The sequence below is a fragment of the Pagrus pagrus genome (genome assembly GCF_965226575.1).
Source record: "Pagrus pagrus genome assembly, chromosome: 6".
Lineage (NCBI taxonomy): Eukaryota > Metazoa > Chordata > Actinopteri > Spariformes > Sparidae > Pagrus > Pagrus pagrus.
The window spans coordinates 33,875,283-33,892,378 of record NC_140190.1 but is presented as its reverse complement, the minus strand read 5'-3'; the positions used below and the strand labels follow the sequence as shown (position 1 = coordinate 33,892,378).

Here is a 17,096-nt window from a genome sequence, read left to right as displayed (position 1 = left end):
AAGAAGTTGTTTCTGAGTCTGTTTGTCCTTGTTTTGATGGACCTGTGGCGCCTGCCAGAGGGTAACAGGTCGGACAGGTGATGTGCTGGATGGGTGCTGTCTCTTGTGATTGCCTCAGCTCTGCTGAGGCAGCGGGAGTTGTAAATGTCTTTGAGGGAAGGGAGGGGGCAACCGATGATCCTCTGTGCTGTCATGACCACTCTCTGGAGACTCTTCCTATCTGCCTCGGTGCAGTGGGAGAACCACACCGTGATGCAGTAGGTTAAGATGCTCTCGATGGTAGAGCGGTAGAAAGTCACCAGCAGCTTCTCGCAGATGTTGCTTCTCCTGAGCACTCTCAGAAAGTGCAGACGCTGCTGTGCCTTCTTGATGACAGCTGAGGTGTTTGCAGACCAGGAAAGGTTAGCAGAGATCACGGTGCCCAGGAAGGTGAAGGTGTGGGCCCTCTCCACGCAGTCGCCGTGTATGTAGAGGGGAGATGGATCTGTCCTGTGTTTCCTGAAGTCCAGGATATGTGTGTGTGTGTGTGTGTGTGTGTATAGTCTTTACAGTCCTCTTGTCTTTGTCAGATCATTCCGTTTTCTCATGTGTTTCCCTCTTGTGTTCCCCTGTGTTTCACCCCAGCATCCTCCAGTGTTCTCTAGCGTTTCTCCATTTGACCTCATGGTATGTTTCTAGTTTTTTTTGTTCTTTGTGTTTTCATTGATTTGTACTTTGCTTTTGTTTTGTTCTTTGTTTAAGCTTTTGTGTTGTAACTTTGTATTTTTCAGCATTGACACTAATTTGTTTTGGTTTCTTTGTTTTTTGGTTTTGTCAGCTTTTCATTAAAAGCTTGCTTTTGTTTCTCAGTCCTGCCAGCCTCCAGTGTGTTTCTGCATTTGGGTCCTAACCTTTTCTCAAAATCTCATAAATAAGCTGTTGTCAATGTGTTCACTGATATTTAAATGGTTTTCCTTGAACACAGGCCCTTTTTAACAGCACTGTTCAAATGTCAGATACCAGCAGTGTTGAAGCATGCAGTGGCAAGCTTGCCAGAGCAACATGCTCAATATTATCTTTATAGATTAGTACTCAATCATTTGTGTGGAGGCACTAGCCCCATTCACACTGCCCTTTGAGTGCGGGGATCCTGCGCCAATTCTCCACGTCCTCCTCTGTGTGAAAGTGTCAGATGCGGCGAGGGGTGAAATTTCGCTGTGCCTCTGATGGTCATATCAGAGGCACAGCAGAGGCAAACTGGCATTTATCTGAATGGATAAGCCGGCGGCGCGGAGCGGGGGCGTGTCAATCTGATGGTGTTTACAGTGTGATAACTAAACAGATCCTTCACTCAACAAAATAAAGAGAAATGTCCCACAAAGCAATGTTACATGACCAAACAACAGCAACGTAGTAACTGGTCGTGTCTTTGGCAACTTATGAGGAAAAAAAATACCGCAGTTATACGTGGAGAAGTGTCTGTCATCCTGTCTGTCCTACCAACTCTTCGTCACATTTCTGCCCGAAAAACAGCGTCACCAAGTGTTTGTCTACTTCCACTATTGTGTTGTTGTAGTTATTGTCTTGAAAAAAATCACTGTGACGGTCAGCCCTCCCATCCGAGACTTCAGTGAACTTTCCCCCAGAAAACAGTGTCCTGTTTACTGATGGTGATTATGTAATTATGTCATTTAGAGCGAAAAACATAACTTTGTCATTTTCCAGGATGTTTGGTGGGTCAGGATCCCAATCACAACACATTATAACAGCAGCCATATGATTATAAACAGTCAGTGGTACATGTTTAGATTAACAGAAGGACTCCGGAGGAAAGACGTTGAAAAAAACACACAGACGTCATCATCATGATGTGTACCGTCACGCCACTTTTGGATCCATAGCACCAGCTTGCTGTGTGATTTACACACTGGTGCGGCTTTACGCCGGAGCTGCTTGGCTCTGTGTGAGCAAACAATGGTGGAGACAACAGAGTCTCTGTGTGAAAAGGGCTACTGTTGTTTTTTGGTCCACCCCCGTCCTGCTCTCAGGTTTACCTCTGAGCAACAAGCACTGTAAATATTATTTGATTACTTAATAAAACAACAAACGTAAAATGCTAACAATTTATCCATTATTTTCAGTGGCGGATTAATCCACGTTGACAATTTACCTTCACCCATTTACGCACACACTCACAGAGCTGCCAGCGCTGGCCTGCCTATCAGGAACAACGTATGATTCAATGTATTGCTCAAGGACACTTCAACATGTGGACAAGAGCGGACAGATATGAACTCCAAAATTAGTGGACAACCCACTTTTGGGCCTTTTTTTTTGCCACAATAAGCCTTTCAAGGATGCCTCTTACATATCCTGTCATGATACTATCACCTATTACCAATGAACCTGTTTACCTGTGGAACAAACAAACAGGTGCTTGTGTAGCCTGTCCTCATCACAAAAGCGACCACAAATGTTAATAGTCCAAACAGCATAGTTAAACCCCTATTTACATTTCTTTACCTCTAGTAGCTGTAATAATTATATTGCCAGCAAAGAAGGGAGAGACAAAATCTGCACATGGAGGACAGAGTACTTTCATTGCTGATTATGTCCCATGTTAAACCAAAAGTCAATGGTAGTAATTGTAATAGAAATAGTTATCATTTATTTTAACCCAAAACCACAATGTTTTCTGAACCTAACCAAACTGCAATGTACAACGAAGGTTTCGTATTCCTGTCACTGGTGCACTGCATCACTAATGCTGTTTTGGGAATGGTGATAAATGTTTGTTCAGAGTCACTGGCGATCGACCTGTTTAATCATTGAGAAATGAGGACATTGGGTCTTGAGCATTCCACAACTTTTACAGTCTTTCATTGTCCTGGTCCCAACTTGTTTGAAATGTGTTGCTGTCATCAAATTCAAAAAAAATAATGTAGCAGATGAGGTCAAACATTAAATATATTGTTTTATACACAGCATCCCAAATGTTTCGGAATCAAAGCCCTCCTTTCAGAGCAGCATGAGTCATTTGGCCTCTCTTCCAGCAATATTTTGCTGGTTAAACAAAATTTCAGGTGGACCCACATACAGTCTATGTCAAAAGTTAGTAAAGAACATGTATATCATGGCAGACTTGACTTCCGGTGATTTCTACAACTCTCATTTTTCTGTCATGGAATGAGTGGAACACATACTACTTTGTCACAAAAACATTTAGGAAGTTTGGTTCAATAATGAATTATTTTGAAAATGTTGATGAAGGTTCTTAGCCATCCAGGTCAGGTAAATCTAAGTGCTGTATCATAGGCAACTGGACTTGTTTCAGTTTCTTTAACACGTTTCACCTCTCATCCAAGAGGCTTATTCAGTTCTAACTAACTGGAGAGGAGTAGGCTGGCTTTTTAAACTATGTGTGGGTGTGTTCCTACAGAGTCGTTAAGGACACGTGTGAACTCTGAGTTTCAGAGTCATTAGGGCCACTTGTGGGTCGTTGGTCAAACCGGCCTTTATTGGGGTTTGCATAAATGAACAATGACATTTCCGTATTATAAATCCTGTTGTTGTTTTTGAAATACTGGATTTTTTGATGAGCTGAAAACTGTATTCATGAAAATTAAATCAAAAAATGCTTCAAATATTGGTGATAAAGTTTACAGAACAAACCAGTGCACACAGAACAACAAAAAACAAAAACAAACAAAAAACAACAACATTAAACAACGAGGAAGACAAAATGGTCAGCAATGATCAGAAAAGACAGATAATAACAAACAAATAAACAAAATATGGTTAGTGTCCAGAAGGGATGATTATAGAGATTAAAGATTGCTTTTTTGATATGGCAAGATGTTTCCAGTTTTGAAAGAATAATTTCTTGGCAATAGAGAAATGAGTAAAGGGTTTCAGTTTTTAATTGGGATAGTGACAAGTCTCCCAGCAAGCAAAGCAATTGGGATGGTGGAACTCTGCAGCTCAAAATAGAGGAGAGTTTTTCAGTGACTGTTATCCAGGATAAATGAACTGGCTGGCAGGCCCATGTGGCGTGAAAATAATTGTCGGTGATACACAAAGTGCATTGTGATGTGTGTGTTAGCTAATCCCATTTTAAACATTTTCCCTAGGGTGCGCTCTGTTGATAGTTTCGCACTGTATAAGTTGTAAATTTGTGTGAGTAGTCATGGAGAAGATGTTTTAATTGATTAGTATGACAAGTCGGGATTGGGAGGCAGAGCCAAGTCCTTTTCCCATTTTGTGGTTGGAAATGTTATGGAGATATCAGACAGGGTCATACATTTTTTTTTTTTTAAGTTTTGAGATGAATTTTTTTTAGTTTGTAATTTTCCTAATGTGTTCAGTTAACTGAGAGGGTTGTAGTGTGTTGTTGGTTATGTTCACACTTAGATTTGATTATGGATTTTAATTGTTGGCAGTGGAGGAACTGGTCTCTCCCAACCCGTTCCGGATTTATATGTTGAATGGTATGAATTGTTTGTTTTGGAGTAGGTGATGCAGGTGAGTGATTCCCTTTTGTTGCTATGATGACAAGTGAATGGGGATGTGTGTAGCTGGAAGTCTGGATTATGCGAAATCTATGTTTTACATAGAGCCAGTGATGACTTGATGATTTTATGTGTTTTCCAGCAGGCTGCATGAGTCAAGGAGATAGTGATGTTCTTGTAGAAGTCCTGTTTCTTAATTGATTGTGGTAGGAAGGGGAGGTCTGCAAGTGAAGTGGTTTTACACTGATGCCTTGTTGCATGTACAGTAGTTCAGTAATGGGAATGCAAGGGTTATTATATAATGGTTGAATAAAAGAGGATTCTGTGGTAAAACTATTAAATGTTAAATTTCAATGCTATACTGTATGCCAGAACAAGGTCGAGGGTGTGATTAAAAAAGTGTTCATGTGCACACTGACTGGAACCCATTGAATCTATTAATGAGGTAAATGCAGTACCACGTATCATTATCAATGTCCACGTAATTACTTTATCTGTTTTAGGGACTTGATAAAAACTGAGAATTCAGATAAAAATTCAGAATAAGGACCAGTAGCACGGTACCCAGGTCGGGTAAGAGAGACTACAAATAAGGCCTGTGACGGCCCCCTGCTGTTCGAGGGCCTGCTTTGTGTATCCCTTCTTTCTGTCTGCAGGTATCTCAGTGGGCGGGGCTTGAAACCAGGAGCACCTGGCCAGTCTCCTGGAAGTTTTAAGAGCTTGATTGTGTCGTGTTTTGTTGGCTTCGGCCTGGTTTCTGCACTTTACAGCACTCCGCACACATCACTCACATGCACCCATCGGCAGACACACTGATAACCACACGTTCACACCTCAAGGCATTATTATGATTTGTGCACGTTATTTAAATAAATATTGTTAATCGTTACGTTTAAACGCGTCTGACTGTCTCTTGTCATGGCTTCTTGAGCCGACCATGACAGGCCTCAAACGAGTAATCGATTTTAGGTTTATGATTGATTAATGCGCTTGAGTCAAATATGGCTGCAACTCCACCTCCTCGAGCCAGCGTCTCAAGGAATGAGTATTGATATGACTAGGGGAGTGGACTCATTAAGGCTAACATATTCTTCATTACACAGCCAGGTTAGACAGTGAGATAGAATAAGTCAAAATTATGACTTGACATTAAATCATTTACTAGAACAGCTTTGGATGATAGAGCTCTTATGTTTAATAGTCGAAATTTAATGTTCCTATTTTTTTTTAATAGTTGTAGTGTTGACTTCCATTAAGTTTTCATGTGAAACTCTTCTTTTTCTAATTGATTTAAGTGATCAGGGGACAGAAACAGTCTTCAGTGGGTAACCGCTCTAAAAGAAGTGCAGAAGAGCATGTAGGACTGCAGCTCTGCCTCCTGAGCCTTGAGCCATGAGAGACAGAAATTTACCATGCTGAGGAACAGAGTGTCGAGGCAACTGAAAAAAGCTAAGGCAGATTTCTTCATCGCCATCATCGAAAACTGTCACGGTGACTCAAAAAGTATATGGACCCAGATCAATAAATTAACTGGTCAAAAGCCAACCTCAACGAAACAAATTGTATTAAAGGTTAATGGTTCAACTCTGCAAAACCCAATCGAGGTGGCACAGACGCTTAACCAATACTTCATCGAGTCGGTTGCCGAGATAGCTCAGAGTTTCCCAGCCATAGTTAGCAATGTATGTTCATTCAGTACTGTTGCTGTTGGTATAAATGAGTCTATGTTCAATTTAAAACATGTATCAGGATCAGAAGTTGCAAATGCGATCTCATCGCTCAAAGCCTCCAGAGCTTTGCAATTTGGGTTTAGGATAAACCACTCTACAGAAACTGCTACATGCTACTTTGTTGAAAAAATCAAGTCCTTAATGGACCGGAGGGGAGCAGTGGGGGCTGTTTTTCTTGACCTGCGGAAAGCATTTGATACTGTAAACCATTCTATACTATTAAACAAACTCTTGACTTTTAATTTTTCCACCAAATGTCTTAACCTGATTAAATCGTACTTATCGTCTCGCTCTCAGCTTGTCAGAATTGACAACAGTAGCTCCAACTTCCTGCAGTTAACAACTGGCGTTCCGCAGGGCTCCGTGTTAGATCCACTCCTGTTCAGCATGTACATCAATGATCTACCTTCTATGTGTGATTTGTGTGACATCCTAATGTACGCTGATGGCACGGTCATCCTTGGTCATGGGGAGACGGTGGGGGAGGTTGCGTCCAAGTTGACTGATGCTATGGTAAGAATAACATCCTGGCCGAACCAATGCTGTCTACAGCTAAATCTCTCAAAAACTGTTTGTATGCTTTTTTCCAAAAAAAACAAAACAAATTTAGAACCAGACATTTTTATCAATGGTCAGAGGCTACAAGTTGTCACCGAATACAAATATTTAGGAGTACACATTGACTCAACTCTTAGCTTCAAAACACACATAAAGAAAGTCAGTAATAAAATAAAGTTCAGTTTATCAAACTTTAGGTCCATCAGAGACTCCCTGTCAACCGAAGCAGCCAAAGTATACTTTTTTTCTATGATAATTTTGCACATCACCTACTGTCTGATAAGTTGGTCTAACGCTCATTCCACTGCTCTAAAACCTTTGGAATCACTTTACAAACAAGCACTTAAAACACTAGATAAAAAACCCTTTAGACATCACCATTGCCATATCCTGAAAGAGTATAAACTTTTGAGCCGGGACAACCTAATTACATACAAAAAAACGTCTGTCAGGTATACAAGATCATGCAGGGCTCAGCTCCTCCTCCACTATCGAGTTTTATTAAGTTCAAATCCTCTGCTATTAGAACTACGCGAGGTGCGACAAAAAAAGATGGCATAATCCCGTTAAGGAAAACCACTTTCAGCCAGGCTGTATTCTCATTCCAAGCATCACATCAATGGAACACACTGCCACAATCGATCAGAGAATCTCCATCATATCACTCATTCCAAGCAAATGTTAAGAACTGGCTTGTAGACACCCAAAGATGTGAGCACTGATGTTGATATTGTTGTCCGATATGAATTGTTGTCCAAATGTGTTTTATTAACGTGGACACACATCACCTTGTTGTAGTCCAAATGTGTATTTATTATGTATGTATTTACGGACAGTAGTATGTGTTTGTGTCTACCGTATGTGGTACAATATTTTATTCCATTGTTGTTCTTTTTAAAGGTTGCCTTGTACAAACTGGCAAAGGGACAATCGATGAAAAATAGCTTTTTAAGCTAATTCGAGTGCATTTACATGTATGTTTTTTTTATACAATGTTTATTAATGTGCATTGTCCCTATCAAATAAACTAAACTGAAACTGAATCCTGGTCTCAACTCTGGGTTGGCATGGTTTTGGACCACTAATAAACTCAGTCAGATTTCTACAAAGGACAGCCACTCTATCCAAAGTGGGATGAATGCTGTCATCAGCTCTGGCCCCAGGAATGCATTTGACTATCGCCGCTGGTGTCTCTAACATCACGTTTCTGATTATGGAGCTCCCAATAATCAGAGTTGGACTCCAGCTGGTGTGTCGCTAAGTGGAGAAAACTTATTAGAAATGTCAATTGGTGGTGAACCATTGGTTTTTCTTCTTACTATTCCTCCCTCAGACAGTTACCAAGCCTCCCTGGTTTCCCGGCTGCTACACAAGGTCGGTCTGCACCAGCTACTGGGACCTGGCTAGCTACAATAGCTAATGATTTGGTTTCCATGGTGCAGAACAGTGTCTCCAATTCACAAAGCCTTGCCGCCAACACAGCAAATAAACTAAACATAGCACAAAAAGTAAGGACAATTGTGTTTGGTAGATTTGGTAGTCACACTGCTGTGGGATGGCATCCCCTTCTTCAACCAGCATTTGTTGCAAGTCAGCCAACGTGGTTGCGTTGGTCACTCTGGCACAAACAACACGACCACACAAAACCAAAGTGAAACTACTCACCTAAACCACCAGCTTTTCCCTGACAAACTGTAAAGGCGTCTCTGTGTCATTTTTCTAAGTTCAATGACCGTTCTCCCTCGCACACCAGCAGTCTTCATCATCATCCCTCTGCTGTACGGCACTCTCAGGTTCGTTCCCAGCCGCCAACATCTCATCCTCCGCTGGCGATGTGAGAGTACTGAGCTCAGGCTGACCTGGCTCGGCCGCCCGGCTGCTGCCCACCGTAGTACTGCTAGCATTGTCCGCTACGGTGTCCGTAGGAGGCAGCGCCGCTCCACCACTACCAAACGTCTCTGGTGAACTTGTGCTAGCAGTGTTAGCATCCTGCAGGTCGTCCCAGTGAGTTGTAGTACTGGCACCGCTGCTATGAGTACCATCATCTTGCCTCACTTTTCTGGTGAAAAATGTTGAGATGGATGGAATTTGCTGCACCAAAGCGGCATCTTTGGCTTCTTTTTCTTTCCTTTGTTCTCGTTTAGCTGACCCACTGAGCGCCCGCTTCTCCATTTTGAAAACACACTGTACGTTTGACGGGAACAGCTTGACATTCTGAAACACCTCCATTGCGAAACCACTCCATCCCGACACACCCCACTCCGACACACCGCTGTTCCGAATCTGACTTTCAAGTTCCAATTACTTATTACTTATTACCTAATATGGTTAGGGTTAGGGGTTAGGGTCAGGGGTTCCCCAATAGCCTTTTCGGAATAGCGGGGTCTTTAGAAAAAATGGGAAACCATGCCATTACGATGAATGGAAGTCTATTTTCGGAACAGCGGGGTTTCGGAAAAGCGGGGTATAACCACGTTTGACCCCCAGCGTACATAGTACGTCATTGTGTCATCACACATTACTAATTTAATCTTATAATTTCTAAAACATTAAAATGATTTTCAAAACCACATTCATTCCAATATTTTTTTAAATTGTACCAAAAAAAAACAAAACAACAACTCTGAAGGCCAAGGGCCCCTATTGGCTCTGGGGCCAATAGGGCCACTTTGCCCATGCGGTAATCTGTGTATGTGTGTGACCAGACTGGTGACCAGCATGAGGAGGAGGTGCCAGGCTGTTGTGGCTGTGTATGGTTCTTCCACACGCTACTGAGGTTCCTGTTTGTTAAAGTGTAACTAAACCCCCAAACCACTTTTTTCTGCTGAAAACAAATGTATTTGGGTATGAAGTAGGGTTGTTGATGTATTCTGGTCCAACTCTTGACATTTTGGTCAAAGTATTTCAATTTGGTGTATTTTGTTGTAAAAATGTAAGAGTGACTGCCCTCTATGGGTTGAAACCCGGCTATTACAACCAAATTTTGCTATTGGCTGAGATGGAAGCCGATGACGATTTTGGAGGCAGCTTACATCACGAGCCACCACTGTTCGCCCCGCCCCTCTGTGTGTGTTTTTGCGTGTGTGAGTGTAGTGGTGGTGGTGTGGGAGGGGGGGGTTGGAGGCTGCACAGAGTGACTGGACATGTCTTAACTGCTCCTGGAGCCCCGCTCACAATCAAGGCATTTTTTGAATTTCCAGCCTATGCACCTCAGCCAAAACCTAGGGGTTTAGTTACACTTTAAATTAATAAATTGCTAAATTGCCAATGTCTTGTTTCTTCAGACTTCAATCATCCAATCCACCAAACAACACCAAACATATGGAAGAATTATCCTATCTTTATTCAAGAGCGTAGATTTTTCCTTTTTTCCTTTTCAGTGACATAGCTCCTTCTCGCGCTCAGATTTATGCTCCTCGCACTCATATTTTCTGCTCGCACTTGGATGTCTGCTGCTTTCTTTCAAAATGTGTGCTTGAACTCAAAAATCACATGCTCGTGCTCACATTTCTTCTGCTTGCACTCAAAAATTTCGCTCGCATTCAAATATGTCCTGCACTCGCTCAGATCTAAAGTCTGCGCACTCAAAACTAATGTGCACGCACTCAGAACAAGCACCTCCTCTCAGGTTGAGGAGTCTGCTCAGACTCAAGGCTGTCTCTCCTTGCGCTCAAAATATTGTGTTTCACCAGCCAATAGGGGACAGCTAGAGTATGGACCAATCAAATGACGGATGCCGCCTTGGGTGCGTTCCTTTGCACTTTTTTGAGTGCTCCGTAGGGGCGGGTATATGGTCTGTTTGTAAAACTGCTTCTCTCAAAATACACCAGTTTACCATATTAGCCAGCTATTTGAATCGTCACCTATTTAAGACGCCAGCATATTTATGTATAATTATTCTTAAGTAATCGTAAAACGAGTTATCGTAGTTTAGATTCTCTTTTTTATTCAATATTAGCGGACATATGTTATATAGTATGAATACTCACATCACCATGCAAGTATTATGATGGCGGCGTGGTCAAGGCCAATGGCAAATGTTGCATTTTAAACCATCGGACGCCGGTTCGCATCCCGGCCGCCCCACTCTTGCTGTCTATCATATTATTATTGAAACTATATGAACGATGTGTTTTGAGTTGTAGCAACATTAAGCAATAAACTTGAGGTATTTGACTGCGCTGGTCCATCTCGTCTCCCGCTCAGTACCTTGCTCCTTGTCCCGCTCTAACTCTTCTTCACGAGCATGTGATTTTTGAGTTCAAGCACACATTTTGAAAGAAAGCAGCAGACATCCAAGTGCAAGCAGAAAATATGAGTGCGAGGAGAATAAATCTGAGCGCGAGAAGGAGCTATGTCACTGAAAAGGAATGAAATCATGCTCTCAAACTGAAAATCTACGCTCTTGAATAAAGATAGGATAATTCTTCCATACAAACAAGAGTCAACAGCAGAATAAGCTGTTTGGCATAGAAGATTTGGCAAATTTTTCATGGGAGCAACCCACATACTCAGCTCCGCTGCCCATCCAATAAATGCATGTTCCTTACAAATGTGGCACCATTTAAAAGGGAAATAAATAGGCTTTCCAACAGTATAATATTTATTGCCAAGAAGCATTGTTACAACAAAGAAATAATCTATTAAACACAAAATTCCTTACTTTTTGTGCTATGTTTACATTTATTACATTTACCAGTATCGCTAAAGGAGGAGTAACTGAACATCTGACACACCAAGCAAAAGCGAGGAGAAGAGGGAGAATGAGACAGAAGCCATCACTAGCTGCTAGGCTAATTAGTGGAGCTGGACAGCATGTAACTTAACAACTGTAGAGCTAGCGATAAAAGTTGCTAAAGAGATAAGGCCATGAAAATTTAAATTGAATAAGTGTACAAGGGCTGTGGAAGCTCAGAGAGGGACAGGAAGTGACTTAATAAGCTGGGCAAAAGGGCTGGCTCAGTCTTGGACTGTCCTCTGGACTCCATTGAGGAGGTGGGTGAGAGGAGGATGTTAGCCAAGCTGACATCAATTATGGACAACCCCTCTCACCCCCTACATGAGACTGTGGGGGCCTTAAGCAGCTCCTTCAGCATTAGACTGCTTCATCCACGGTGTAAAAAGGAACGCTACCACAGGTCATTCATTCCAACTTCTGTCAGACTGTTCAACACCAGTACCCTTAATGTAGCACCATAAGCACCTACTTATCTTGCACTACTTACCACTTCTACCTCCGCCATCTTTTGCAATATTTATATTTATATTTCAAATTTTTTATTTAAAAGTTTTTCTTTCTCTTATTTAAATCTTTTTTTTAAGTATTTTTTAAGTCTACTTGTTTAATGTTCTTGTACTTATTGTATGTCTGTCTACCTGCTCTTGTACGTATTGTATGTCTGTCTACCTGCTACTGTCACAAGTGTTTTTCCCCGATGTGGGATGAATAAAAGTCTAAAGTCTTAAATGTATGGCGGATAACTACTCTCTGTGGTGCAGAAAGCAAAAAAAATTGTGGAGGATTAGCAGGAGCAGCATCATAAGATACAAGCCAGTAACACACACACAGCAACAGGAAATAATGCAATACGCTTACTTCGTCAGCACACCATTTTATCTTGCGTAAAATTTTGCTGTAATAATTATATGAAAAACATAATACCACAGCTGTTGCCGTTGTGGAGGCATAGGGAGTCATTCCCTCTGTACTAATAAACTAACGGCTGTGTCCTGAGGCCCATGAAAAAGTCTTGTGGACACAGGGGCAGTGTCTATATAAATATTTGAGTAATCAGTTTATTTGACCGCATGTCATCTATCTCAGACAGACTATTTACAAGAATGAAAAAAGCAAGAGAGAGTTAACAGACCTGTCATTAAGACCAATATGTTTTGACTTATGTGAACTGATTTGTATGGACTCACCTGTATCCGTCAATGAAGCTGGCGTTGATGTAGTCGGAGCCCTCCACCCCTCTGATTGGCTGCAGACAGACGCGGGTTGACTCGAAAGGCATGATGTTTACTAGGCGGTTCTTAAATTTGTTACATAGCAGGTTGGCACTGATGAATCTTAAGGTATGTGCTTTAGACTTGGCCAGTTTCTGCAGAGACAGAGAGAAGGACACATCTGTCTCTGATGCTCCACAGACACCATATCATTAGCACAGAGGTGACTGCACTGCAGCTTCACAGCTACACCCATTGTCTCTGCTGTCCGCCTCCAGTCTTTTAAAGTGCCAATACAACCAGTCTTGGTGGAATGCAGTATGTGCAGAAGGTTGTTAATAAGTTAACACTCTTATTGATGTATGAAAATGCTGCACTTTGAGCTGATCCTCTTTGTTCTCTGACTTTACATAAACGTCTGATGGTAAGTGTGTAAAAACTCATCCAGAAGACTTTGAAAAGTCAAAACAAAATCTCACACACTTATTTTGAGCTGAAGTAGAGATGTCTGTGCCTGCATATGCTTATGAACTGAGGAGAATTAAACTTTCTTAAAGGGGAACTACCGTTTTTTACAACCTGGACCTTATTTCTAGCATAAAATATGATCATTTACTCACCAGATAACTTTGGTGTCATTGGAGTCGTTCGGATGAAATTAGATCCAGTGTAGCACCGCTATATCCATATAATGCGAGTGACGGGGCACTGAAACACAGCCTCTATATAACGCATTATCTGCCACGAAACTAGTTCATTTCACCAATATTTTGTCACGATACGCTAGTGCTATTCCCCTCTGAGTCCGGGCTTGTCTGTTATCAACGTGTGGGGTCAAACTAGCAGTAGCAGCTACAGGTAAACAAGCCGGCTGTCGCGGGTGTGCGCGCAGTTCAGAGATGACATCTTCCAGGTCAGAGGTAGTAGGTCAACCTACAGACCCCAGATGTTGATAACAGGCAACAGGCAGACTCAGAGGGGAATAGCACTAGCGTATCATAACAAAATATTGGTGAAATGAACTAGTTTCGCGGCAGATAATGCTCATAGAGGCTGCGCTTCAGTGCCCGGATCACTCGCATTATATGGATATACGCGGCGCTCCACTGGATCTAATTTCGTCCGAACGACGCCAAATGACAAAGTTATCTGGGTGAGTAAATCATCTTATTTTATGCTAGAAATAAGGTCCAGGTTGTAAAAAACGGTAGTTATCCTTTAAGCAACATCCAAATTGAGAGTGTTCTTCCACACGCTCTGTAGGTGAGACTTTCTCAGCAGCAAGCAGACACATCTTTACAAAACAGAGGGCAGTACAGAACTGCTGGGCTGTTTTTTTTTTTTGCAGGTGCTCATGCCACCCCTCCACAAATGACGCCCTGGGCGGCTGCCCATATTGACGATATGAGGAACCGCCCCTGTTATTCGGGTTGCGTCGCCCCAAGAAGGGGCTTGTTAAATCACTGTCATATTGCTCAGTGTGGAGGGTTCAGTGCTGCAGCTTATTCCGTGTCAAACTACCTAACTTTTTTGACTTGTCAAACAAGTGTGATGGCCCCTGCCTGTGTTGTGGACAAGTTACTGTGTCATACTCTTTCTCTTTAAAGGTGGAGCATTTAGCAGTAGCCAGCCTGATTTGGAACACCTGGGCCAAGCGCTCCCACATAATAAAAGCCCAGCCCTGCTCTGGGCTCCCACTCTCGCTCACTTGGTCTGGACCCAGCCGTCTTTGCTTTGCTTTGTTTAGTTTTGTTTTCGCACTACAACACCACACACCTCATAATGCTCACACATTCACATTTACACTACTGATAATGCTGACTTACACACTCCACATTTACTATCATTCGTCCTGTTTTTTTGCTTTATTAAAATAAATACTTTAAATTCTCAGTCAACTATTGTGTCCATCCCGTATTTGTTGTGGCCTAAGAGCCGGGTAATGGCATAAGTGTGATTAATAACATAAGTCGTTATCAATTCCTGCATTGCATTAACTGCTTAAATCTCAGCATACATGCCTCAAATCCAAGGTTCAACTCGTATTCCTACTTAACACAATAAAAAATGTGAAAAAAGAGTGCATGTTAATAATTATATTTCAATTAAATGTCAACTCTTTACTGGTTGATAACAATGAAATGTATTTATTTGTCAGGCTTTTAAAGATTTAGTTTGCTATTTTTAATAAGAGAACCTGTTTTCTGCCATGTTGCAACACTAAGTCTGTCCAGCAAGAAAAACAGACATATACACTATGTGACTGGAGAGCCCATTTAAATAGACTGTCAAGCTGTACAAACTCACCATGCAGTCCAAAAGAAGCAAAATAAAAAGCACAAACCTTAAACTCCAGCTCCATGGCGGTGACAGCCTCTCCAGGAGGGATCTGGGTGAGCTCCTGGATGTGGTCGTATAGATGTCGGGCAGGGACTTCTGTGTTGCCACACGTTTCAGCTTCAAGCAGGGCCTCATGAATAAATATGTACTGATCCTCTGTCTGCACCATGTAGTTCCTCTGAGAGCGCATACATGTCACATGACCATAAATGTCCACTGACTTCTCGTGTTTCATCCTCTCCAGCATGGCTTCGATCACAATGAAGCAGCCAGTCCGGCCCACACCAGCACTGACAAGGCACAAACAATATTGTTTATTGTCTATTGGGATCCTCATTTGTTGTCGCCTTGGCAATAACTACTCTTTCTGGGGTCCACATTCAAATAAAATACATAGTCAACAATGTTTGCATTTGCAATTCAGTGTAAGTGTGTAGTTTACAGGAAACAACTACGATAGATGGGTTATCTATCCCAGATGGTATTTCAATATTAAAGCCTTTTAGAAGTTTTTGTGCCATTCAACATTAACACTATCTTTCATAAAACAATGTTTGATACATTTTTCTGCCATTATGTTATCTGATACTGTCATTCAGTACTGAGTCTTTCTACTTACTCCGTAAGATATTGATGAAATAAATTAATCATTGATGTACCTACATAAAAAAGCAATATTTAGAGATAAGATTCCCATCTTCCTCATTTGTTATCCCTAGATCTACATAGAATATTAGGCATATCGTTACGTGCCTTATATTATATATTTATATATATATATATACATTTACATTTAGGACTTTTAGCAGATGCTTTTGTCCAAAGCGACTTACAGTAATTCATACATTCATACTCTGATGGCGGTGGCTGCCATACAAGGTGTCAACCAGCACTTTGACATGCGACCTTCCGATAACAAGACACTGGCTCTACCCCACACCTCACAGCAGCCCCTTATACATATTATAATATTATATGATATTCATCATATCGTAATATGATGAATTTTGCAATATCACGACAAAAAAATGCTGTAATGCTCCTCACACATCCTCCGAAACTGTTTTTCGCTGCAAGAGTGACTTTAGGCCCCTTAAGTGGAGCAATTAGGCGGGCTGTCTGCAAGTTGGGCTGCCATGCCGCTGCTCCACCACCCATCCTGTCTGCTTCACTTAACAAGCCCAAAGACACTTCAGCCAGGCGGTGTGATAACCGCTGCTGGCTGATTTTTTACAAATCAACCATGAGCAAAACATGTCACCTCCTCCAACACATCATGTTGGTAGTCTGCTGGACAACAAGAGGGAGGGCGATCGGTTGGACCAGCGGCCAAGTGCCTGTTCTCAGCTGTCCTCCCATGTCACACCCACCTGGGTGCCCTGGTAGTCCCACTGTACAATCAGAGGGAGGGAGGGATTGCTACTGGCTACTGTATGTTTTGCAATTGTACATTGTCCAATGGCTACTTATTACACATGCGTAGGTCATGGCCAGCTACTTTAAGCTTACTATAGAAAGAAAGCAGAAGTACCTCAAGAAAAAGTAAAAACAAATTGTATACATTTTTATACATTTAATATTGTGATAAATATCATACCGTGGAATATATATCGTGATGATATTGTACAATGAGTTTCTGGTATTGTTACATCCCTATAGGATATTATTTGTGTTCGGACTCACAAATGAAGTCACTCATTGTGGATTTCAAAATGGACTCTGAACTGAACTCAGTTTCCCAGAATTCCCCTGTTCACACACCTAAGTGTTAAGACTGCCAAGAGACCCAGCTTTGAGCTACTATTGGTCAGGGTGACAGACCCCCTACTGACCAGATAGTCAAAACTCCAGCTCCTTCCTTTGTTCTCTCTCTTCTCCACCTCGTTCCCTTCAGGGCTGCTTGCCCTCAAGTTTGCTTCTCCTGGATTCTTCTGGGACCAATAGTTGGTGAGAGCTGCCAGCTGCATTTCCAGCAGGCCCAAAGAACTTCTCCTCACAGCAGCAATGCAAGGTTCTGCTAGTATTCCAGCTC

The 17,096-nt window shown here is 41.8% G+C and overlaps 1 protein-coding gene across 12 annotated transcripts in view; it reads right to left on the bottom strand.

Moving 5' to 3' along the window:
* Positions 1-17,096, bottom strand: part of ptprfa (protein tyrosine phosphatase receptor type Fa) — a 541,915-nt gene that overhangs the window by 31,758 nt on the left and 493,061 nt on the right. For 11 of the 12 annotated variants that reach the window (XM_084354897.1, XM_084354905.1, XM_084354902.1 and 8 more), the window contains 2 exons: positions 15,069-15,354; positions 12,701-12,879 (listed from right to left, as the gene is read on the bottom strand). In XM_084354897.1, coding sequence (XP_084211023.1) covers positions 12,701-12,879; positions 15,069-15,354 — 465 coding nt within the window. Of the gene's footprint in view, positions 1-12,700; positions 12,880-15,068; positions 15,355-16,333; positions 16,456-17,096 lie in introns of those variants that run through there. The other variant, XM_084354908.1, reaches the window with a different exon arrangement.